Source organism: Anas acuta, chromosome 23, assembly GCF_963932015.1.
Source record: "Anas acuta chromosome 23, bAnaAcu1.1, whole genome shotgun sequence".
NCBI lineage: Eukaryota > Metazoa > Chordata > Aves > Anseriformes > Anatidae > Anas > Anas acuta.
In genome coordinates, this window is record NC_089001.1 from 1,118,679 (window position 1) to 1,142,460 (window position 23,782).

The window sequence follows — 23,782 nt, forward strand, 5'->3', positions numbered from 1 at the left end:
CGGTTGTGGGAAGCATGGAGCTGGGGGGAGCACTGCCCCTGGGGAGGAATACACACAGCTAGGGGGGGAGAGGGAGTTACAGCAGCCCCTGAAGCCCCAGCGAGGAGGTTTGGCTTTAACACCCATTAGAAAGGAACCCAGTAAGGCTACAAACGAAATGAGCAGCACCAGCTCACTGCATAATATACACACTTTATTTATGAATTTGTATGTATACAGACTTTCTATACACACATTACCTATATAATAAAAATGTACATGTGTATACATGGTCGTATAAATATAGAACTGTAGAAATCTTAGAACTGATCCTGTCTATTCACAGCAACTCCTCCCGCGGGACCACTTTGTTCGAGTAGCCGTCATTTGAGACTTGGACAAAAGGGGCAAGTGTCATTTGTGTTGGTTTGCGCCCAGAATTTGATGCACTGCAAGAGAGAGAATGAGTCAGGAGCCACTGGCACAACCCAAAGGAGCTGTGAGCAGAGCGTGGCATTGCTTTTCCAGAGCAGTGCTGGCAAGGGGCGCTCATTTTAAGGGAGGGTTTGCTTTGCTCCTTAGAAACAGCCCCCACGGAAAGGTCACTGTGACAAGGAAGCCCTTTCCAACCCAGCAGCCCACCACGATCTGCTGGGAACCATCACAGGGACCAGAATGACGTGCACGCAGCAGGGAAGCACACTCACCTCCTTGTGCAGCACATGCGAGCAGGCCATGGGGTGCAGGTCACCGGGCTGCACGAGCTTCTGGCACATGAGACACAGCTTACAGGCAGCGGGGCTCTGGGGGGACAGCGAGGGAACACGGAGCAGTCACAGCAGTCCCACATCACACCTCAGGTCCCACAGGACGCGTTCCAGCTACTTGGCTTGTGCCAGGGGCCACAGTTTGCCCAATCCCTCCTCCCCCATGCAGGGCACGCAGAACCCCAGCTGTGAACCCGTCCCTTCCACCCCACCAGCAAGAGCAGCTACATGAGGAGAGAGAGAGGTCCCAACCCCACTGGCTCGTCCCTTTGGGCACTTCTCAGAGGGGCTCCCTCCCCAGGTAGCTCTCCCTGGGGATGGTGAGGTGCTCTAGGAAGGCAAAACAACAACAACAACAATCTTACATGTGATGCTGTCCCAGGGTAAGCCACCTGGGCTGGGGGCAGGAACATGGGCGTGCTGATCTGAGGCAGCGGAGCAGAAAACATGGGGGCCCTGATTCGACTGAGAGGCTGTGGGGAGGCAAACAAGGCGTTACCCAACAGTGCAGAAGGAAAGGACGGCTGAGGCTGAGCCACCCCACGTTAACGCAGGGCAAAACTCCCCCTAGAGCCAACACCACAGTCAGCAGAGAGGGGAACCCACAGACAACCTGCAGCACACAGCCCGAGCCTGAGCTCTGCGTGCTTCCAGCAGTGAGCCCCGTGCAGCTCAGCCTGCAGGGAGCCAAGGCACAAGAAGGGAACAGCAAACTTCTCGCTGCCACCCGGGCTCCCCTTCCCTGCAGCCCCCAGCCCCCAGCACCCCCCAGCTCTCCCACCTGAGCGCCGGCCGCTGCCCGCTCCTGCTGCTCCGCCAGCTTGGCGGCCACCAGCTGGTTGAGCTCCTCCATGGTCAGCCCCGCCATGGTCCTCCGAGCCGTCTTGATCTGCTGCAGGATGTTGGTGAGCTGGGCCCTGCAGAACGGCAGCCTGCTGAGAGCTGCCCCCCACCAACGGGCCGAGGACACCGCGAGCCAGCCCCGTGCCGGGGGAGGGCTCTGGCACAGCACCCCGCTGCCCCCCGCCCCAGCTGACATCTCCCACACACGCCTCCATCCTCCGGGAGGGCAGCACGGGGTACGTACTTGTTGCACTGCGGAAACCGAGCCAGCAACTTCTCCAAAAGCTTCTCCAGCTTGTCCGCCGGCTGCGGCCTGGGGAACTCGGGAGTGACCTTCACTCCTCCCAGGCCCGGCGGAGGAGGGATGGAGGCAGCAGGAGTCATGTGGGGGCTGTGGGTGCCGATGAGCGACGCCACGACGGGGCTGTTCCTTCCTTGGGAAGCCGGCAGCGGAGGGGAAGGTTGGTTGGGCCTGGAGATGGCGGGGCTCAGGAGAGGGAAGGAGAGCGCCCGAGGATCGGCGCTCGGCATGACCATGGGGACGGGGACTGGTCCTATGGGGAACGGGAGCCTGGGGGTGAGGGATGGGCTGGGCTGGAATGCCGTCAGCATGAAATCTGTCTGAGAAAGAAAAACGGGGATGGGGGAAGAGAAGGCTGGTTAGAATAAGCCCATCTGAGAGCGGAGCTCCCAGGCACCAGCCACTGCACCCCTCGTGACAAGGGGGGGCTGTGCAGAGCCTTCCCCTTCTCTCCAGGTAAGCCCAGACAGAGCCACCTCAAGGGACAAGCACAGGGCTCCCATAAATGTAATCCCGCAGTCCCTCCCAGCGCACACAGCACAGGCAGTGCCAGTCACAGGCCGGCAAACAGGCTGTCCCCAGAGCCTGGCAGAAAGGCCGGAGCGATCAAAGCTGGCGTTTGTCAGGCTGGAGAGGCACTCACTTCTGAGGGTGGAGGTGGCAGCGTTGGGGTTGGGATCTGTGGGAGGCTGCTCAGCTTTGTTCCATTTCTCACCATCTGAATGTGGTCATTGAACTGGTCCTAGCAGAGAGAAAAGAAAACAGACGCATTTATCAAAGCCTCTGCCTCGGGAAGTTCTGGGCACTGAATGCCTACAGCAGGCAAATTCCCCTGCCACAGCTGCCTGAGCAAAGCGTTCTCAGCCCCACAACGGTCACAGGCCCTCAGCAGGTCATTTGGAACAAAAGAGAATGAAAAAGGACCTGGAAGGAGAAAACGAGTAACCACGTGGCCCATCCACACGCACAAGCCCCAAGAGGCAGGCAGATCTCTGCAGCCGCTCACAAACACGCTGACTGTGCCACACGTTTGGGCACACAGCTCTGTGCTGGGTCTCAGTCTCCTCTCAGAGAGAGTTGAAACTAAGCACGCGAAGCAGCGCTGATATGAACCACGCGTTCGTAGGCCAGGAGCTGCCTGATAGCAACTTACTCTGACACTTTCCTTTGTCATTCGTATCCTGTTCAGCCTCATCTCCCACTCCTGCTTTGGCCTCATGGTCTCCAGCGTTGGTGGTGCAGACCTGCAAGAACAATTTAACCTTCCCTCTTGCAAACGTGCTCTCACTTGCAGCAAAGTGAAAGCAACAAACTCCTCCAGCCCTCCTGCCTTCCCCAGCAGGGCTCCCCTCCTCTGGGCAGGAAGGAGAGCTCAAACCCAGGCGAGGAACCCCACAAGAGGAGAGCACACAGTGCTACCCGAGGGCAGAGACCAACCTGGGGGACAGATGAACAGTGACAGGGAGTAAATAAGCATGGCCCCACCAACCCCTGTTTCGTGACACTACTGAATGACATTAGGTTGATAAAGAAAGCCACAGGAAACCCTGAACTATTTCAGTCAAACCCCCAGTATAAGCAGAAGAGGAGATAAGGCCATTTCAATGTTCCGATCGCTTCTGAGACAGGAACTTACTTGAGGTAGGTGAGGTGTAGCTCTGCTTCTTTTTCTGCTTCTTCTAGTTTCAGCACCAGCAGCTCCTTTCGGCTCTCCAGGGACAGGATCTAGCAACAATCCCAACTAACGTTTACTGCACTGACATTTGCTTACCCCTTCTCCAGCCCCGTGAAGAGCCTCATCCTTAACTGCTCCTAATTTCACACAACCAGTCATCAATCAGTCTGTCACCTAGAACCTCAGGAAGACCCTCTTCAGCTGCTTTGCAGGTAAGAAGCCATCCACTAACCTCTGCTTTCCAGGCCCGCTCTGTCTCCTCAAGAATGTTCCTGTTGATTTCATTGTGCTGGTTCTTCAGCTTATCTAGCTCCATCTCCCACAGCTGCCTGTAAATAGAGACAGAACAAATCTGCTTCAGCACTGGAATGACTTAAACAGGAGAGCTGACAAACTCCCACAGAGCCAATTGATCCTCGTAGCTCTTGATGGGGTGGAACTGTGGGATACTGACAGCTTCCAGACCATGACACCAGTCACATTTCCCAAGGCTGCATGAGTCACAGTCCCAAGAGTGAGCTGTTCCAGAGCAGGCAGACAACCACCGTGCAAACCAAGTCATTCTGCTCCTGTAGAAGTTCAAAGGTGGCCCTTTCCACCTGTGCCTGGATCTGGAACATCTCCGTGTACTGCTAAAATACCTGAAGTGTTCCAGAGTTTAGAGCAGCTGCAGGGAACAGCACGGAGGAATAGGTTCCCCCGATTTCTGGGAAGCTGAAATTCATTCAGAGGTAGCAGGTACACGCTGAGTCAATCCACTACGCATAAATTCTAATCTTATGGGATCTTTATGTAACAAGTATCCAGGAGCCTTCCTGTGACCAGGAGCAAAAAGAATTTGATCCAGAGACTACGAGCACCAGCCTGCTGAAAGGGGAGATAAAACCTCCAGGGCACCCAAGTGGACAGCACTGTCAGGCCCCCCTCTGCAGCCTGTGCCACCAGGAGCACAGGATCCACTCCAAGCCAAAACAACGAAGAAGAAGCGTTCGACGCCGTTAATCTGCAAACAGCTAAGCGCCTTACTTTTCATCAGACTGCTCTGCAATCAGAGAAGCAATCTTGTTTTCCTTCTCCTCCTGTTCTTTCAGCAACCTGCACAAGAAAAAAAGGACAGATGGAGCCATCCACCGCGGCGCTGTTATCGCACAGCCCCTAACGCTGCAGCTCTCAAGTTTGAACAACGTATTTGCACAGCTGTGTGCCCAACGCAGCAGCACGCTCTGAAGACTGCTTTCAAACACTATTGAATAGTTCAATCACTAACATCCTCACGAGCAAAAACGTTGCTGTATTATGACACTGCACAAGGTTTAACCTGAGCCCTGCACAGAGCTGTGCTGCCCCGACGTGTACTTTGCAACAGTTCACTCAGGGGAAACAGGCTGAGTACTCGGAGCCCTTACTGAAACAGCTTATCCATAAACATCACTGAGCCCTCAAAAATTAAAATTAAAAAAATCCAGACCTTGAAGACGTGTCAGAATGGCTCTATAAAAGCACAAATTCACCATCCAAAGGAACCTTAAGCTCTCTGCAAACAAATTGCGCTGCCTGCTTTAGACCCCTCTGAAACCAGCCAGACTCCTTGCACAGAGCCCGCTGCCTGCCTCACAGCAAAGTCTGACTGCAGCCAAATCTTTCGAACCATTAGGTACAGGTAGGCTGCTTAAGCAGGAAACTCACAAGAAACCAAGAAACGTACAACAGAAAACAACAAGACCCTAACCCTGACACTGTCACTGAACAGCCCTGCCCCCTGCTGAAAGGCTCTGGACTCACAAAGATGCAGCAGAACGCAGCAGAACTGTTGTTATTTTTGCCAAGTTCTGTCCATACAAACATCTAACAGGTAGAACAACCTGCTGCCCGGAATTTCATTTTGAGATTGGCAGTACACAAAAGCTGCTCTGCCATAGTTGAATCCACTCAGAACTGCACAGGCCCATCCTGACATACTCAGCAAAATACTCACTGCTTCCACCAAGTTTCAAGTGATCCTCTTTTACTTGATCAGATATACATCAAAGCTAACTTATTCTTTTCTTCCTAAAAAAATATTTGTTTTTTCATACTAATACCTTCTGCCTTTCTCGCAGAGTTTCTCAATTTCTGCTTTCAGATCCTGCTCTTTCTGCAGGAATTCTTTCTTTTCTTTCTCCATCTTCTTCTTTGTCTCTTCTCGCTTGATTGTAACATCCTGAATTGCTTTCAAAATCTCCTAGAGCAACACAAGCATCGCACCAATGAAGAGCAGAACTCCCAAGTAATGTTTTTCTTTGTTTTTAAATCCATTAATATCTTAGCCAAATTGAAGAGAGATTATGAGATTACACGCATCATCAGAATCTTTCTTTTTAGCAGATCCAGACATGATTCATAGAGGTTATCATGAGGAAACAGGGGAGACAGACAGAAAGTCTGAACCACACGTTCTCCTGTCTCCTTAGAAGAACTTTGGGGCACTCCTGCTCCCTGCTCTATTTCTAGGTGATAGACCACTGATGGTTCCTTTTATCCTAACCTGAGCCACCGCAGAGCTAGTTGGGAATCTCATTTAAGCTAGGGATGTGTGAGCAGTGACTACAGAGACCCAAACACTGCTATGGAGTTAGTTCTCCTCGCTTCACACCGCCCTTCCCACCAGCTCTCACGGGGAAAAGCTCCTGTGCTTGTTGAAGAGATGTTGCAAGATCACCAGCAGGAACAGCCATACGCACGAGATGCTGCATCATAACTTACTTCTGAACTGCTCAGGCTCAGCACTCGGATTTGGGCAGGGACCTACGACCCATGCTACAAAATGTGCTTGCATGGGCGCACGAGGCCAAATCAGCCCACCTTCATCGTGCAGGGCTAAGGGGCAGGTTACACGGAAAGATTTTGCTAAATACCTGGTGGTTCTTCATCTCCTCCTCCCTCCGCTGCTGGAGCTGCTTAAGCTGTACCTGGAGCTGGTTCTCCACTTGCCTCTGTTTGTCCAGCACCTCCTGGTAACGTTCCTTCAGCAAAGCCCTCTCAGACATCATTTTGTCCTGCAGGGGAGAGCAGACATTCAGGGAGAACCTTCCCCTTCCCTCACACCAGAGACAGCAGGGCTGCAAGCAGTGTGTGGCAGCCCACTGGATGCCAAGGTTTGTGTCAAGAGCCACGTTATCAGCTCCCACTTTCAAGGCTCAGACTCTGTAGGTCAGAGATGAATGGGGGCACTGCCTGGAGCTGCAGCTGCCACTGCATCTCCTCTGCAAAAGAGGGCAGCTCAAGAAGGCCGAGGCTGGTATTTAAACGAGAAAAAACATCCTGTGGGAAGGGCAGGGGAGCCGCATCAGGATGCCCAGCGCCAGGAGCAACCCTGCCTCCAGCCACTTCCTTCACCAGCACGGCTCTATAAAGCTTAGCCACGGGATGTCCTGCGAGCATTTTTAAATTTTCCCAACTCTCTGGGATGATCTGATACGCAAAATAACAAAAATCCACGGCTTGAGTGGGAATGCTTTTGTTCCATACACAAGATATTTAGACAGAAACAAACCAGTGGCGTTTCGCTTGCTGAGCAGCCAGAGAGAGCCCCAAAATTCAATCAGGCGCCTGCCGAATTGCCGGGATGATCTTTCTTGGCCAGATACTAGCTACGGGTGATCGTTCATGCTCACGTATCAGCTATAGGACACACCAGAGCTGCCAGGTACCACACACGCTGTCCCCGCCACCACCGCTCTGCCGCGGCTCCGAATTTGGGTCACTTCTGCCGACGGTGTGAGCACCGCAGGAGCCTTTTTATCACCCGTGCTCGGCCAAACCAGCCGGGCCGAGCCCCCAGCACCGAACAGGGGCACCCACCAGGTTCTTCTCGATGTCCTGCTCCGTGCCGGCGTCCGCATCGGCCGTCCTGAAGTCGGTCTGCGGAGGCACAGGGAGCCTGTCAGCGGCCCGGCCGGCCCCGGGGGGCAGGGGCAGGGCCCCCGCGGTGCCCCCGGCCCCCACCTGCACCGCGATGTGCTGCAACGGCTTCGCGGGGGCCGCCTCGGGCTCGGGCTCCTCCGCAGCCCCTCCGCCGGCCGAGGGGGGAAGGGGGCCGCCGCCGGGGCCCGGGCCTTCCTCCCCCCTCTCCTCCTCCTCATCCTCCTTCTCCTCGTCCTCCTCCTCCTCCTCCTCGTCGCCTCCCGACGGCGCCGGGGCCTCGCCGGGGGTGGCCGCGGGCTCCGCGTCTCCTCCGGCCGCTGCCTCGCCGCGGCTGCCGGGGCTGCTCGGGGCAAACACACCGCGCTCAGTGCTCGGAGCAGGCACCGGGCACCGCTCGGTACCAACAAACAGGCACCGGGGGCTGCTCGGAGCAAACACCGGGCACCACCCGGCCCCTCGGCGCCCACCTGGCGGGGCCGGGCTCGCAGAGCCGCGGGTTGGCGGCGGGGCCCTCGTCCTGCGGCCGCTCCAGGGCCATGGCTGGGGCTGGGAGCCGGGGGGCCGGGGCTCGGCTCCGCCCGGCCCGGGCCTCCCCTTCCGCCGCCGGCACCGGGGAGCGGCGGCCGCCCTCTGGCGGAGCGGAGGCCGGGCGGGGCGGGCACCGGCACCGGCACCGGCACCGGCAGCGGAGCGGCACCGGCGGCCGCCGCCGGCCCATGCCCGGTGAGCGGGGCCCGGCCGGGGCGTGGGGGGGGGCTGAGGGGTGCGGGGGGGGGGTCCCGACCCCCGCTCCCAGCCCCGCGGGGCTCCCGCCCGGCCCCGGCCGCCGCGGACTTTGCCCCCCGGGCCTGGGAGCGAGCCGGGAGCAGGGCGGGGGGGACGCGGGGCTCGGGGGTGGCCGTGGGGGCGGGCAGGGGGCTCGGAGCCCCCCTGGGGAGGCGGCGGGGAGCCGGGGCCGGTGCTTCCCGTGCGGGGCAGGCGGGGCCCTGGCGGCCGGGGGGGGGCTGCGGGTGCTCCCCGGGGACAGCCGGGGCTTGGGGGGACCCCCCTGGCCGCGGGGGTGGCGCTGTGCCGGGGGGAGGTTTGGGGACCCCCTCACGGTGTGTTTGGGTGTCCCCCCGCAGCCTGCCTGTCTGATGCCGCAGCGGGAGCGGAGGGCGCCGCGATGGAGGTCCGGGGGGGAGGCCCCGCGCCGTGTCCACACGTGCCTTTGGCTGAGCGCAGCCTGCATCCCCTTGGTGCTGTCGCACGGACTCGCCCCCGGCCCCCAGCCCGGCGCTGACGGCAGGGCCACACCGCGGGGACACGGCGAGCTGGCGTGGGCTGTCAGCCTGGACGTGCCCGAGGAGGAACTGGAGCAGCGGGCGGAGGAGCTGGCCCGGACCGCGGGGCTGGTGAACATGGGCCGCATCGGGGAGCTCAAGGGCCATTACCTCTTCGCCTACCGGCCCCACGGCCCCACGGCGCCCGGCCACGAAGCAATAAGGAGCTGGGTGGACACTTTGTTTGCACAGCACGACAGCGTGCGGTGGCACTCGGAACAGAAGCTTCTGAAGCGCTCCAAGCGCAGCCTGCACTTTAATGATCCCAAATACCCCCAGCAGTGGCATCTGGTGAGTGGTTTTCCTGCTCCGGTCCCACCGGTGATCTCGGGCCCTTTGTGTGGTTACACGCCAGCTGTCACATGGCGGGCGAAGCAGCGACTGTGTCTCCTTGCAGCAGGGAGGAAGCGGGCTGGGAGCTCGCCCTGCCCTCCTCCTGCTCACCGTGATAACAGGAGGAGGCAGCATCCTGCCCAGCGCTGGCCCCGTGCCGCGAGCACCCTGCTCAGTGTCCTGAGCGAACCTTTAGTGAGCGGCACTCCCAGCCCTGCCCTGGCCCCGTGCTTCGTAGCCAGAGCACTGGAAAGGTCCCGGAGCCCCTGTCCATGGGGCAGACCCGCTGCCCTGCCGGTGCTCTGCTCTCACTGTCCTTTCTGGTGCTTAGAACAACCGCAAGAGCCCCGGGAAGGACATCAACGTCACCGGCGTGTGGGAGCGGAACGTGACGGGGCGCGGCGTGACGGTGGTGGTGGTGGACGACGGTGTGGAGCACACCATCAAAGACATACAGCCAAATTACGTGAGTGCCGGCTCTGCCGAGGGATGGGGCGAGGGACGGATGGACAGCAGGCAGCTGGGCGCAGGGACGTGGCTCACCCGGGCCTCCAGCGTGCCACAGCTCAGCAGGGCCTGGCCCGTGGTGTTGTCCCAGGCTTGGCCAGGGGCTTTGCACCTGAGCTGCAGGGTTACCAGCGCTTTATTCCTGTGCTCCCCTGGTAGGTGGCTGCTTAGACGTGGGAGCTGGCTTCTGCCTGCCCCACAGCAGCTGTTAAAGCTGCCTCTGTCAGTCCCTTTCCCACAGCACTAGGTAGTACCCTTGAGCTGCAGCCCTGTGTAGCAGCAACCTCTACGTTCCTGGGACCTCCAGGTCACATTTCGGGCCTCACAGAGCGCCCTTGAGTTCTGCTTTTCCATAAGAGAGAAGAGCAGGTCCCTGAGCTGTGCCTGTGGCTGTGTTTCCAGAGCCCGGAGGGCAGCTATGACTTGAACTCCAACGACCCCGACCCTATGCCTCACCCCGACGAGGAGAACGGCAACCACCACGGCACCCGCTGCGCGGGGGAGATCGCCGCCGTGCCCAACAACAGCTTCTGCACGGTGGGGGTTGCCTACGGGAGCCGCATCGCAGGTACGTGCACACGCAGCACCCCGACGTGCGGGGCTGACACCTCGCTGCTCTCCTCCCTGCCGGCTCCTGGGAGGGTGCCAGCGCCTTGCCCAGACTGGTTTGTCTCTCCGAGGGAGGGACCTGCGTCTGCCTCAGCTCCTCCGAGTGACGGGGCAGGATGGGTGTGTGCTGGGGGGCTCCCCAAATCCTCCCAGTGCTGCCTGCCTGCCTCTAGGGCTTGCAGCATCCCCCTCCCCAGCTGAAGCCAAGCACTGTGCGGTGGTAAAAACGCATGCCCGCTGTGGTGCAGAGCTGCAGGCTGTCCGGAGGCACCCGGGACACAAACATTTCCCGATTCCCCGTGCTCCCCAGGCCCGTGGTGTCGCTCCAGCCTTGTGCAGAGGGTGATGCAGGGTGCCAAGGGCCCTGCAGTGCCCTCTGCAAAGCCCAGGGATGTGCTGCCGTGCCCTGGGCTGCCTCTGGAGCTCTGACTCTGCCTTGCAGAGGGAGGTGAGATGTCTGCCTGGCAGGACGTGTCCTTGGCAGGGCAGGCACAGCGCTGCAGCCGTGATTCTCCCCGCACCCGGCAGGTGGTGCCACGGCCCCTGCGATGGGCACAGCCCCGGGACACGGCCGGGCCGGGCCGCAGGGTGGGCCCCGGGGTGCCAGGAGGGTGCTGGAGGCATGGGGTCCCCCAGGGCACCGAGGGCAGCCCCACAGCCCTGCCCTGCCCGCTGCTCTCCTTGTGGGGCGCTTGCTGAGCAGCCAGCCGGGTCCCTGAGCTCCAGCCCCCAGGGAGGCTGCGGATGGAGGCTGCAGGCGATGCTGGGCTGGCAGGAGGGGAGATGAGCTCACAGTTTAACCGCAGCACCGGGAATGCAGGAGCAGGGAGGGTTTAGCCCAGGCTATTGAGGCAGGATGTGGAATTTCTTTGAGCTCCGGCTCTGCAAACGTGTGCCTGGCCCTGCAGGGCGACACAGCGTGGCAGCCGTGAGCTCTGGGACAGGGAAATGAGCCCCAGCAGCACAGCTCCTGCACGGGGCAAGGCTCGGATGCGGCAGGGAAAAGCCTTGCGCTGTGCCAGGCGAGAGCTGGGATGGGTGGGCGGCTGTGCTGTTTATAAATAGGCCTCACTGAGCCGTGTGCCTGCTTTCCGTTCGTAACGCTCTTTGCCAGCCGAAACTGTGATGCAAAACTGTAATTATTAAGGGTTTGGGTCATGGAAAACTCGGCATCGAGCCTTCGTTTGTACTTCTGTCACCCCCAGGTGGGGTTGCCCTCCTGGTCTGAGCGCAGCAGTTGGGGTGTCCTCATCTCTGGAGCCCTTTCCTCGGCATCCAGGCGTGCCACCCAGCCCGGAGCCATGCCTGGCCGGGGAAGCAATTGCTCCAGGCAGGGACCAGATCTGAAGAGCAGCACCATAACTGAGGGCGGGATGTCAAAAAGCCCCTGGGGAGCAGTGCTCTGAGCCTGGGGACTTGGGAGCACACAGATGTGAGCCCAGCCAGTGCTCAGGTGTCTTGTGCCCCCTCACCAGCTTGGTTCTGGCCATGGGAATGGAGAACTTAGCAGAACAGCCGTGTCTGGCAGAGGATGTAGAGCTGAGTGTGAGGATGTGTCTGCAACCCCAGAGCCTGAGTTAAATCTCCCCCTGCAGCCTGCTCTCTGCCTGTAGCTCCAGAGCTGGTCCAGTCAGGCTGGGAGCGCGAGTGTCCCTCCTGTGAACCCGCCGAGGAATTCATGCACACTGTTTGCACAGCTTGCTTTGATCCGCTTCAGCCACGTCCATTGTCCTCTGTCTGCAGGCATCCGAGTGCTGGACGGGCCCCTCACCGACAGCATGGAGGCCATCGCCTTCAACAAGCATTATCAGATCAACGACATCTACAGCTGCAGGTGAGCCAGCCCGCACCCCTGCCCAGCAAAGGGCTGCACGCCCTGCCCTGCCACGGCTGGTGGCTGACTGCCCCCACCAGCTCCTCCAGTTAGTCAGGAGGCACCAGAACCAGTTGCCACCTTTGGGTGCCGTGCTGCGAGCTGGCAGCTCCGTGCTTCAAGGCACCAAGCAGCCGCCTGCTCCCCCTGGGCAGGGCTGTGAGGGCTGGCTCGGTGCCTGCCTTCACCCTGCGCTTGGGTTTCTCGGGGTCTCTGTGCTGCTGAACCTCAAGGGGCTGCAGCCAGGTGCTGGAGGTGGGGTGCTCTTTGTAGCTGCTGCTGGGAGTAACGCCTTTGTAAGCTCCTCTGAGCACTATTGCAACACCTCGTTGCTCATTCCAAGGGCAGGCCTCCCCGGGGGTTTGCTGCTGCCCGTGACTCGTGTCACAGCGCGCTGTCTCTCTTTGCAGCTGGGGTCCAGACGACGACGGGAAAACTGTGGATGGCCCCCATCAGCTGGGCAAGGTACAGAGCAGCTCCAGCAGCACCGGTTGCCCCTGGCCTGGCCCTCCAGCACTCGTGGTTCCTCACCTGCCCGAGCAGGCTGGGAGGGGTGTTGTGCCTCTGTGTGCTGCCAGCAGAGGTGTTGCCCCTCGCGGTGTGGCAGGGAGAGGTGACGTTGCTGCGGGAGGGCGGTGTTCAGGCACTATTAGATGAGCTTCCCAAAGGGAGGCTGGTTGCAGAACGTGCTCTTTCGCAACCTGTGGTATTGTTCTGAGGCCTTTGGCAACACAAGGGACGCTCTGCTCGGGAGAACAAGCATTCCCCGTGCTAACAATCACCCGCAGAGGACACCCAGCCTGCCTGTGCGTGGCTCCTGCTGCCCAAGTGGGGGACTCACAGGAGGGAGCCCCACAACTGGCTCCACATTGCTCATGGGATGAGGTTCTGCTGAATTTCCCTTTTGCTTGGCAGCCTCCTGCTGTACTTCTCTAACCATGAGGTAGCTGCTCTGTGCTGCACAAAGCAATGCTGACAACTGAGGTATCAGTTCAAGATGACAAATGGTTTCCAGCCCTGCAGTTCGTTCCCTTCCTGAATGCAGAAACAGCTCGAAGAAGCTCTGGGGCACAGAGCACAAGCAAAGCTTTGCAGCAGCAGAGAGCCCCTTCTCTCTGGAACTGGCTTTCCTGGGCAGTGCACGATGTGCCTGCACCCCCCGGAGGTGGGCAGAGGAGGAGGGCTGCTTTCCAGCAGGGATGCTTTCTCACTTGCCCATCAGACACGTGTCCTTGCTCTGGGCAGGAATGGCATCTCTGCGAGGTGTCAGCCTGGAAATGGGCTTCCCGAGCGGGGCTGATGTCATTGTGCTTCTCAGTAAAGGCAAAGCCCTGGTGCCTGTCAGGGCTGAGGCCTTGCAGAGGGGCAGCAGCCACGCGTAGGCAGGCTGTGTCAGCAGGAAAGCATCGGTGCTGTAGGAAAGCCAGTCCCAGAGTGAACCCAGGGAGCTGGGAGAGCTGGGCATGCTGCGTTCCTGCTGGAGTTCAAAATCTGCTCAGTCTTTGATTGCCTGGAAGGTTGTTTTCCCTTTTCCTCTTTTTATGTTTAATGCAGAATCCGCTCAAAATTGTAGTAAACTCTAGATGAGCAGTTCCCCAGCCCAGATGTTGGCCCCATCTCTCCCTTTGTTAGGCTTGCTCAGGAATCCCAGTGTCTGCTCAGGGCCGTAGCAGCTCCCTGACTCTGCTGGCGGGGTGGAACACAGCCTGGAGGGGCTGCGGCTGCCCCCGCTGTCACCCCGAGCCCTTGGCAGGGCTGCTTGTTGAAATTTCTGAGTGTGCTTTCTGGTTGCTGGCTGGAGATGCCAGGACAGGGCTCTGCAGCACGTCCTGTGCCTGCGGAGCAGCAAGCTTTGGGGCAGCCCGCGCCTCCCGGCACAGACCCTCAGCGGGTGCCAAGGGGTGCCAGGGGAGGGGAGAGGCTCTGTTCCTGTCCCACCCGCGTCCCTTTCTTCCCCGCAGGCCGCCCTGCAGCATGGTGTGATCGCAGGTCGCAGGGGCTTTGGGAGCATTTTCGTGGTGGCCAGCGGCAACGGGGGGCAGCACAGCGACAACTGCAACTACGACGGCTATGCCAACTCCATCTACACCGTCACGATAGGTGAGTGCCTGGCCTTCTGTCCTGCTCCTTCCCAGCGTGGAGCACTGAAATCATCTCAAAAGTGCGGAACCTGCCTGGCTGGGGGCTGGCTGGGTAGTGGGAATATGTAGGAAACTCTCCTCTGGGAAGGAACGTGGCATTGTGCAGAGGTGCTGGGCTGCCGCCCTCAAGGCTGGAGTTTTCTTTTGAGCTACAGAGCAAGAGGAGCCCAAAGAAATCCCTGCCTGTGTTCAGGCAGCATGTCTGAGGCTGTGACAGACGCGCTGCTGTGCTCAGGGAATGGCCTGGGTACAGCATTCCTGTTAGGTGTGATAGAGCAGAAACATCTAATCCATTTTCTTGGGGACAGAAGCTATGTGGGGGGTAGAAAATCTGTTTAATATTAAGGCCGGTGAGGGGTTGTTTTTTGTGGCTGCCTTTCCTGTAGATCTTCCAGCCATGAAAAACACAGCCTTGGGTCTGGTTTCCCTGCCCTGCTCACAGCAGTGGGCCGTGTCAGGGCTCTGTCTCTGCGGGCAGTGTTTGCACTGAAAGCAACCCCAGCGCACCAAAAACCTTACCAAGGGTCAGCTGTGCTCACAGAGCTGGGCTGGGATGAGGACTGCAGGGCTCACACACCGCTGCCTTGGGAAGGGGAGAGCCCAACCCTCAGGCAGAGACCGTGGCAGCAGAAGGGGAGCCTGTGAAAAGGTGCAGGGAGCAGGACAGGTCCCCAGGGGCTCGGCACCGCACAGTTTCTGCAGGTAAATGGGGCTGGCTCCGTGTGCTCACTGCCTTTGCTCTTCCTTTTCCCCAGGCGCAGTGGACGAGATGGGCTCCATGCCCTTCTACGCCGAGGAGTGTGCCTCCATGTTAGCTGTGACCTTCAGCGGTGGGGACAAGATGATGAGGAGCATCGTGAGTACCACGTCCCCCCTCTGCCTGCCCGCCTCGCCTGGCTGCAGGGCTCTAACAGCCCGGGGCAGACGAGGGACAAGGCTCTGTGTCTGCTGAGTGCAGCGGCCTTAGGCTTGTAGTGGGCTTGTCTGTGGGGCAGGGAATGAACACGCTTTTTGTCTGGTCCTACATAGTGCTCTGAGAGGGAGGTTCCCATTTCTGGCTGTTCCCAGCTGAGGTGACCCGCAGCTCGCCCAGCAGGGCTGCTCCTGGGCACGCCGTGTGCCTGGCTCCAAACGCAGGTCCCGTCTGTGAGATCTGCCTCTGAGTGCAGGCAGATGTCAGGCCGAAAGGGACGGGGATTGCACGCCCCGATCTCCCTGCCCTGCTGCTGGGAACTGCACGGAGACATCTTGTGGGACAGGGGCCACTTGGGTGACCCCAAGAAATTCCTCTGCGCTGCGTCCCTGGGAATGGTGTCTGGGGAGCTCCCCTGCTGACAGCCAGCAGGAGACAATCCCATCCGGGTGCGCCCCTAAAACACAGCAAGGATGGGGCTGGAGCGAGGCTCCTGTGCCACCGTGGGCTCTGAAGGGCAGGGGGGCTCTGTGGGGGCTCCCCCCAGGTCAGCCCCATCACCCCACGGAGGGCCAGGAGCAGCATCGGGCTCTTTAAACTACTTGGCCACAGCTCTTCCCTCTTCTGGCACGTGGGCCTCTCCCAGCTGATTTTTTCCTGAATATTTTTATCAGCTTTTCCTTTTTTTGCCAAAAAATGACTCCTTGTCAACAAAATGTCCTTTTTTTTTTCCCTGAGCCAAGCAGCCGAGCCTGTTTCCACCAGCCCCAAGCCTGACCCTGGGTGCTCCTCCCTCGGTGGCGGTGCGCTCAGCTGGCTCTCAGCCCCTGTGGCTGGGTTCTGCCCTCGCCCTGCTTCCTTCAGGGTCTGCAGAGCCACTGCGGGGTGTCCCATTCCCAGGCAGGACAGACGAGGGATGGTCTCGTGAGCAGGGAATTGTGGCTGTGGCTCCGTGCCTGCTCGGAGAGGCGCCGAAGGCAGAGCTGTCAGACAGGCTGCCCCTTGTGCGGTGTGAACCAGGGGAACGGGGAGAGCCTGGGACAGAAACAAGCCAGGAACAGGCAGAGCCTGGCTCTCTCAGCCGCCTGGGTAAGGCTCAGCAAGCTCTCGTGCAGCTCCTCACAGCAAAAGGCAGTCCCAAGCTAGAGCACGGCACAGCCTGCCCACAGCAATGGCTCAGCTCATGCAGCTGGGCAAGTGAAACCCAGAACGGAGCTAATTCTGTGTTTCAGAAATACCTTCAGTCATCCCAAGCTGGTTTGGAAACTTGACACTAGGAAACGAGGCGGCAGCAGCCAAGAAAGGGCTGTGCCCCCGTCAGGAGTTGCTGTGCTCGCTTTAGGAGTTACAACGCTTTGGTTTCGTGTCCAGCTTCCCACTGCCTGCTGCCGGTGAGGTAGCCGTGGAGGTCTCAGATGTGCTTTCATTTTGCACACTGCAGTAACGTGGGAGCTGCTGTTCCAGCAGGGCACCAGAGTGACAGCCTGTGCGTGGCCTCGGAACGGTTTATGCCAGGGCATCATCCTTTTTCTTTGCACCAATGTGGGATCAATCCCTTATGAACCCCTTTCATGTTCCAACTTGCACACCCCTGTCTGGACAATGGTCTCCTGCTCCGAAGCGCCTGCCGGTAGCTGTGCTGTAGGGACGGCAGAGTTAACTTCTCTGCAGCCATCTGCTGGGCTTTTTTCTTTTACCAGACTGTAAACGTTGTATGGTTTCCTTAATGGGAAGAATTTAATACAGCTTCTGGCACAAGCTGCATTTCCTACTGAAAGTTTGTGCTGCCCAGGGTGTTCTCTGTCGGAGGCGCAGTGTCCGAGCGCAAGCTGAGGGGGTCAGCAGCTGGCAGAACGGGGCAACAGAAACCACAGCTCCTGGCAGGGCAGGGAGTCTCCTGCTGAGAGCAGGGGGAGGTGGAGACTCGCCTCCTCTGAGGCTCCTCACCTGAGGCAGGCAGCGCTCAAACACAGCCCCAGCTGCCTGGGGGGGCAGGGATGTGCACTGCTGGTGCTGGTGCCCGCTGGGGCATCAGTGAGCAGGGGCTGGGGCAGCTCCTCTCTGCCCCAGGACAGTCCTCCCAGCCCTGTGAAGGCAGCCTGAGGTGGAGAAGGTTTCCACCAAAATAATAATCTGCAGCTCTGCAAGCACCAAAATAATAATCTGGGACCCCCGGCAGTGGAGGAGGGGTTGGGGGGGAAGCCTGGTCCTCGTGAGGCCAAGTGCTGACTCTGCTTTCTCCCCTCCCACTCCCCGTTTCCTGAGCCTCCTCGTCATGTTTCCAGCCAGCCCTGGGGGGATCTTTTCCTCCTCTCCAGGCTTGTGGTAGAGCAGGAGCAATTACAGGAGCGCTGGTAATGCATGAGCAATGCATCAGCACTGCGGGGCTGTCAGGAAAACCTGCCAGCTTGTGCCCCATCCTGCCCGCTGCTGGGGGTGCTCAACAGGACAGGAGGGCAAAGCGTGGCCTGACAGGAGGCCTCTCTCTGTCTCTGTCCCCAAAGGTGACGACGGACTGGGACTTGCAGAAGGGCACGGGGTGCACGGAGGGCCACACGGGGACGTCGGCTGCGGCTCCTCTGGCCGCCGGGATGATCGCGCTGATGCTGCAGGTGCGGCCGTGCCTCACCTGGCGGGACGTGCAGCACATCATTGTCTTCACAGCCACCAAGGTGAGCCCTCCCTCCTGCTGCACGGCTCTGTGTGTGTCTGCCTGCCCCTCCGTAAATCTCTCCGTTGTCTGGCTGCCAGCGAGCGGACTGCGTGCTCCCCTTGCCCCTCGTTCCTCCCAGGAATGCGGCAGAGGCATTTTCCGCTGTCAGGATAACAAATGGGGAATTTGCTCCAGGAATGCCTCTGTCTGCCTCTGTGCAGGTCTGCCACGGGCTCGCCGTGCCTGCCTGCAGACCTGGGGAGTGCACGTGAGCCCTGAGTGCCTGAAGGCGAGGAGAGGAGCTCTGCCCTGCCCCGGCCTTCCCTTGTTTTCCCCAGAGAGTTGAGCTCTTGGAAGCAGACACAACAGAGAGCTCAGCAGCAAACACAACCCCTGCTTTTGCTCAGCCCTGCCTGCTGCCCGGCTCCTGCTGGCCCAGAGGAGCTCAGGACAGAAAGGCCGAGTGGGAACCGATCGGGGCTGATTCGGCCGGGGACAGGGCTGCTTCTGCACCCCCTGGGGAGCAGGAATCTGTGTCCAGCTAATGCTGTTCATAAAAGAAAACTCACTCTGGCACAGGGCAGCGTTTTCCACAACTGCAGGCAAGCACTGCCAGAGCATGACAACCCGATAAGTGATGGGACCCAGATCCATCCTGGCCCGAATCTTGTTGATGTAAAAGACCAGGTTCCTTCTCCCCAAGGCTTCTGCCGTCCCACAGGCTGTGGCCCGGGTGGCATGGGGAAGGGAGCAGCTGGGATGTTTCAGAGCGGAGGCATCTGTGCCCTTTTGTGCTGCCTGATTTCCTTTCCGAGGAGCCGGGAAGCCTGTTTGTCCTGGGCCTTGTTTCAAACAAAGGTCAACCTGTTTCTTTCTAATAAGGCCATGCGGGTTTGCCTCCCTGCTGCTGCAGGAGGTTTCTGAGCCACCTTCCCCTCGGGCCCGGTTCCTTCTCTGGGTTTGCAGGGCCGCAGGTGTCCCCCAAGGTAACGAGTGCCCTGCATTTCTTTGCAGTACGAGGATCGTCACGCCAAGTGGGACACCAACCAGGCTGGCTTCAGCCACAGCCACCAGCACGGCTTCGGCTTGCTCAACGCCTGGAGGCTGGTGAACGCTGCCAAGGTAATCCCATCCCTGCCCCGTGCGTGCTCCGCAGGCTCCCAGGGCAGCCCCACAGCGGTGGCAGGGACAGATCCCCTCCTGGCAGCACCGTGGGGTGACTCCTGCACTGCAGGCCAGCTCTCGGGCTGTCCCCCTGCGGCCCTCGCTACGAGGCTGCTTTGGGTATGAAGTAATGAGGCTGAAACCTGCCCCCGAGCTGCTGCTCTCTCACAACTATATATAGCCATGGGTGAGAGCCTTTTTGCTCGTGGGAGACAACAGCTCTGATTCATAGCCTGGGGAGGTTTGTCAGCAGCCCCAGCACCTTCCTCGCCGTGCACCAGGCTGCGGGGAGGGGATGGTGCCCTGAGGATGCAGCTGGCAGCATCCTGGCCTGCAGGGATGTGGTGTGGCATGGCCAGAGCCAGCAGGGACATCCCCACCTCCTGCCCCCACTGCCACCAGCTGCCTGCAGACCAGAGCCCACCCCCTGGCTCCTGGTGCTCTCACCCACACGCCGAGCACTGTGCTGTGTGCAGGGGTGCTGCTGGTTGCCAGCGATTTCCCCTTTTTTTGTGGGGATTTTCGGGCTGCTTGCTCTTCCCCCTTGGTCCTGCCCCTCTGTGCTGCAGCACAACAACTTCAAGAAACTGCTCAAAGCCGCTCAGGTGGCAGCAGAGACAAAACCACAGCTGCTGGTTTCGGAGAGTCCTGAGTCTCCACCAGCACCTCCAGGCAGTTGCTTTCCTTCCACTCTTAGCCACGTGGGCGCCCCTCAGCAGCCCCGTGGTGCTCGCTGCAGCCCACGTGCCCACACGGGAGGTGTTACTGGCAGGAGGCTTGCAGGGGCGGTGGGAGATGGGGAGGTGGGCGTGCAGGGAGCATATGACCTCGTGCTAACTGCTCATGCCTCTCCCCTGGCAGATCTGGGAGTCCGTTCCCTACCTCGCCTCGTACGTGAGCCCTGCCCTGAAGGAGGGCAGGAGCATCCCGCTGCTGCCGCAGGAGCTGGAGGCCACGTGGAACGGTGAGAGCAGGCGCGCCACGCCACACACGTGCCCGTGCACACCGAGGCCCCCGAGCCAGGCAGCACACGGCCTGGCAGGGCACACCACGAGGGGTTCAGGGCCAGGCTGCCCGGGCTTTTCCTGCTCTCCTTCCCCTGCCCTTCCCCGGGGGATCTGCCCTGGGTCTGCGCCCCCTCGCTAAGCCTCGGAGGAGCCGGAGCGAGCCTCGCACAGCGCCCGGCTGGGCAGCAGCCAGGGCTGTTCCTCGGGCTTTGTCCATGTTAGGTAATCTGCAGCTCCCGACTTGGCCGGCCGCTGTCCACATAAACAAGGCGATGCTCGGGCTGCTACCAGTGGGAAGGAGAGCCGGGATCAGGGGCAGCCCAGCCCCGCACCCTCCCCACCCCGCAGCAGGGCCTGGGGAGCTCCTGGCCCATCCTGGGGCTTCCACACCCCTGGCTGCCCCCCGGCAGGGGTCAGGGGCTCGGCAGCACCCGGGCACAGGGGTCCCCCTGGGAGGAGTTTGGAGCTCAGCGTGCCATCACCTCCCTGCAGATGGTCCTGTGCCCTTCCCTCCTTGCTGGGAGGTGCTGCCCACAGCTTTCCCTCTGTCCTGCCCCTGCCCTGCAGCACACAGCCACCTGGCTGCCGGGCAGGTACCAGCGCTGGCTGCGGGACCCCAGGGGACAGAGGGTGACACCCTGCTCCAGCCATAAAGCAAGGGCTGGGGGGCAGGCGGCTCCTTTTGCCCTAAATGGAGCTGGGAGCTGACAGCTGGGCAGCAAAGCAGCCCTGGGAAGAGGCAAAAAAAGGCAGTTTGGAGAAGTATGTGCGGAGAAATGTGCTGCCGGGGGCACTGCTGTCCCCCAGGTACCTGGCCCAGAGCTATCCCTTCCCCCTGAGGCTCTGGTCCTGGGGTGGGGGAGCACCCACCTGCACCCACCTGCACCCAGCTGCTGCATGGCCGGGGCTGCCAGGAGGGGCCCGCAGCGTGCCAGGGTTTCCCCTGCTATAATCAGCAGCCCTGGGGCTGAGCCTCTGCGGAGCTGCGAATGGTTTGGGGCCGGAACATCAGGTCTGGCCACCAGGTTTCTCATCCCAGACCTCTCCCCAAACCCAGCCCCCGTGTCGCTGCGGTTCGGGGCAGCCTCTGGGGTTGCCGAACGCTTGCGCAAACGCCGGGTGGGATGGTTTGGTGAGGGATGAGGAATTGTTCCCCTGCGGTGGCCAAAGCGCTCCGGGTGGGCTGCTGAGCTGTGCGGGGTGCGACTGCCCCGGCTCCTGCTGCTTGGCTCCAGCAGCACACACACACACGGGGTTAGCAATTTGTGCCCTGTTAAGCAGCACAGCAGCACCCCAGGGCCGGCTGGCAGCAGCCACCATCCTGGGCCAACCCTGCCTCCTCTTTCCCAGTCAGCAGCGCCGACCTGCAGCTCTCCGGCATGCGAACCCTGGAGCACGTGGCAGTCACCGTCACCATCACACACCCCCGCCGCGGCAACCTGGAGATCAGGCTCTTCTGCCCCAGCGGCATGATGTCCCTGATAGGAACCACCAGGAGCATGGACTCGTGAGCACCGGGGGGGGGCAGGGACTGCAGGGCAGGGCCAGGCACGTGCCCAGCCTCGCAGCTCACGGCTTCTTCCTCCCCCCTCTGCAGGGACCCCAACGGCTTCGCTGACTGGACCTTCTCCACGGTGCGGTGCTGGGGCGAGGAGGCGCAGGGCACCTACAGACTGGTCATCAGGGACACCGGTGGGTCCTGCTGCTGGGGGTGCTGGCAGCGAGGCCAGGCTGGGGCTGGGGGCTGTGAGCCCCAGCGGAGGTGGGAGCATCCCCTCCTGGAGCTGCTGCGTGCGCCCCACCAGCCCTGTGCCCTGGGGAGCTGCCAGCCCAGCGCCTGGGCTGTGCCAGGTGGAAGGGTTCCCCGCTGCTGAGACCTGTTTCTTCCCCAGGAGATGAGAGCCTGAGGCCCGGGACCTTGAAGCAGTGGCAGCTGACCTTGTACGGCTCCTCCTGGTCCCCAGCGGAGATGAAGGAGCGGCAGAGGTAGGAGAGCACAGCCCCGTCTGGGTGGGGAGCAGGAGCTGGCGGGCTCAGGGACGTTACAGAGGTCTCTGAAGGGAGCTGTCACGGCGAGGTGATGGCAGGGGGAGGAACAGGTGGCAGAGGGGGACCTCGGGCTGCACAAAGCAGCTCCACTGCAGAGCTGGCAGCCCCCAATGGTGTGGAAGGCACCCCAGAGCCTTCACGGGCATTTGGGATCCTCCCTGCAGCACCCTCACTGGGGCCTCTGTCCCGCAGGCTGCTGGAAGAAGCCATGAGCGGGCGGTACCTGGACAGCAACTTCTCCCTGCCCTGCCCTCCGGGGCTGGAGATCCCCGAGGAGCAGCACTACACCGTCACGGCCAACACGCTCAAGGTGAGCCTGCTGGGGCTGGGGAGGGGCAGGGGGTGCACGAAGCAGGGACACCCATCCTCTGCAGGGGTCGTGGGGAAGGGGAAACCTGCGGCCCTGATCCTACTGGCACCGTGTCCTACTGTCCCCGTGGGTGACGGGGCAGGGCTGGGGGCAGTTGAAGCTCTGGTTCTCAGGGGGCTTCCTCCTCCACAGACCCTCCTGCTGTTGGGCTGCTTTGCTGTGTTCTGGACTTTCTACTACATGCTGGAGGTGTGCCTGACCAGGAACAACGTGGGCTTTGACCTGAGCTGCAGCGGCTCCACCGCCTGCAGGTGGTACCCGCACGGGGGGAAGCACAGAGCCCTCGAGAACGGCCTGGAGATGGAGGCCGTGCCGCTCTACAGGGAGAAGGAAGCCGAGGAGGGCGAGGCGGAGTGTGAGCAGCTGCAGCCCGCCCAGGAGGACGGGGGCGAGGAGGGGTCCTGGACCCCCACCCACCCCAAAGCTCCCCCCAGCAGCAGAGCTGCCGGCTGCCACGAGGCAGCCCCCGCCGCAGCAGGGTACCTCGGCCGGGAGGCAGCAGCCGAGCTGCTGTCAGAGGGCAGGGAGCACCAGGCATGCTAGCTGGGGCTGGGGGCTTGGGCTGCATCCCCCCCCTCGGTACGTCCTTCCTGAGCGTGGGCAGCAGAGCCTTCCCGAGCCCCCGGGGACCACTGCCGCTGAGTCCTGCGAAAAGGGGTGCTGGAAGTGGCTCAAGCAAGGAGAAAGTCTGCTGGCAGTGGCAGGGGAGCTTTCCTTTCCCTTGCTCTGGAAAACAAAGCAAGCCTTAAGCCTGTTCCCAGAGGAGCTTGCTCCCTGCCCCCTGTGCTCTGACCCCGCCACCCCATCCCCTCCGGCAAGCAGGCGCACGCTTGGGAGGGGGGCAGAAGGCAGCGGGGCTCCCTCCAGCATCCTGCCCAGAGGCTGCAGGGCGTCAGTGCCCCCCCGCAGGGTGCTGGGGGCTGCCCCCCACACCCCGTATGCTGCAGGGAGGGCCGGGGGTGTCCCTGCGTGGGGACACCGCGCGCAGAGCCTGGCTGGGGCTGGGGAGGGAGGACCGAGTTGCTCTGGCAGCGGCTCGCCTGCGAGCCGGGCTGGTTTGTTCACGTGTCTTTGGGTTCGCTGGTTTATTTTTTTAAAGTTGGGGGGTTGTTTTTTAAACGGCAGAGTCCTTTTGTGTAGCTTTCCAAATAAAGTCTTCTAAAAACCCTCCTCTCCCCGATCCCTCACTCCTCTGCCCTCCCAGCGCTTGCTCCCTTTGGGAACCCGAGTCCCCAAGTGCCCAGGGCAGGGGGGGCTCTGCTGGGGGCCAGGGCTGCTCCTGGCCAGGGTTGGAAGGAGGAAGGGCAGCGGCTTGGGGTGGGGAGGGCTGAGCCCCCCCACTCTGCACCATCCACGTCTCCGGGGCTTCGGCT

The 23,782-nt window shown here is 60.8% G+C and overlaps 3 protein-coding genes across 3 annotated transcripts in view; 2 read left to right on the top strand and 1 right to left on the bottom strand.

Annotated features, from left to right (window-relative positions):
* Window positions 1–172: 172 nt before the first annotated feature.
* On the bottom strand, window positions 173–8,201 carry RNF214 (ring finger protein 214). The gene is made up of 15 exons (XM_068659016.1): window positions 7,936–8,201; window positions 7,550–7,808; window positions 7,406–7,465; window positions 6,460–6,600; window positions 5,647–5,786; window positions 4,592–4,660; window positions 3,798–3,894; window positions 3,527–3,615; window positions 3,044–3,134; window positions 2,534–2,632; window positions 1,834–2,210; window positions 1,528–1,663; window positions 1,112–1,219; window positions 687–782; window positions 173–428 (listed from the first exon to the last, which is right to left on the bottom strand). Exons 1-15 carry the CDS (start codon window positions 8,184–8,186, stop codon window positions 363–365), a joined length of 2,079 nt encoding a protein of 692 aa, XP_068515117.1. The 5' UTR covers window positions 8,187–8,201; the 3' UTR covers window positions 173–362.
* APOA1 (apolipoprotein A1) overlaps window positions 2,092–23,782 on the top strand; it is a 113,438-nt gene continuing 91,747 nt past the window's right edge. The window contains exon 1 of the mRNA XM_068659022.1: window positions 2,092–2,100. The gene's annotated coding sequence lies outside the window, so the exon portion shown is untranslated. The remainder of the gene's footprint in view (window positions 2,101–23,782) is intronic.
* On the top strand, window positions 8,059–23,576 carry PCSK7 (proprotein convertase subtilisin/kexin type 7). Its single transcript, XM_068659017.1, has 16 exons — window positions 8,059–8,191; window positions 8,593–9,081; window positions 9,455–9,589; window positions 10,033–10,198; window positions 11,983–12,073; window positions 12,523–12,577; window positions 14,074–14,212; window positions 15,009–15,109; window positions 17,671–17,838; window positions 18,834–18,941; window positions 19,845–19,947; window positions 21,341–21,497; window positions 21,588–21,682; window positions 21,883–21,976; window positions 22,232–22,349; window positions 22,542–23,576. Exons 2-16 carry the CDS (start codon window positions 8,605–8,607, stop codon window positions 22,950–22,952), a joined length of 2,418 nt encoding a protein of 805 aa, XP_068515118.1. The 5' UTR covers window positions 8,059–8,191; window positions 8,593–8,604; the 3' UTR covers window positions 22,953–23,576.

Excerpts from the sequence above, each read along its gene's own strand:
- RNF214 (XM_068659016.1), bottom strand. The coding sequence starts at position 8,186 with ATGGGCCGGCGGCGGCCGCCGGTGCCGCTCCGCTGCCGGTGCCGGTGC. Across the intron at positions 7,809-7,935 it reads TGCGAGCCCGGCCCCGCCAG|CCCCGGCAGCCGCGGCGAGG; the intron begins GTGGGCGCCGAG and ends TGCCCCGAGCAG. Across the intron at positions 3,135-3,526 it reads CTACACCTCACCTACCTCAA|GTCTGCACCACCAACGCTGG; the intron begins GTAAGTTCCTGT and ends TTGTTCTTGCAG.
- PCSK7 (XM_068659017.1), top strand. The coding sequence starts at position 8,605 with ATGCCGCAGCGGGAGCGGAGGGCGCCGCGATGGAGGTCCGGGGGGGAG. Across the intron at positions 9,082-9,454 it reads ACCCCCAGCAGTGGCATCTG|AACAACCGCAAGAGCCCCGG; the intron begins GTGAGTGGTTTT and ends TCTGGTGCTTAG. Across the intron at positions 21,683-21,882 it reads ACTGGTCATCAGGGACACCG|GAGATGAGAGCCTGAGGCCC; the intron begins GTGGGTCCTGCT and ends TTTCTTCCCCAG.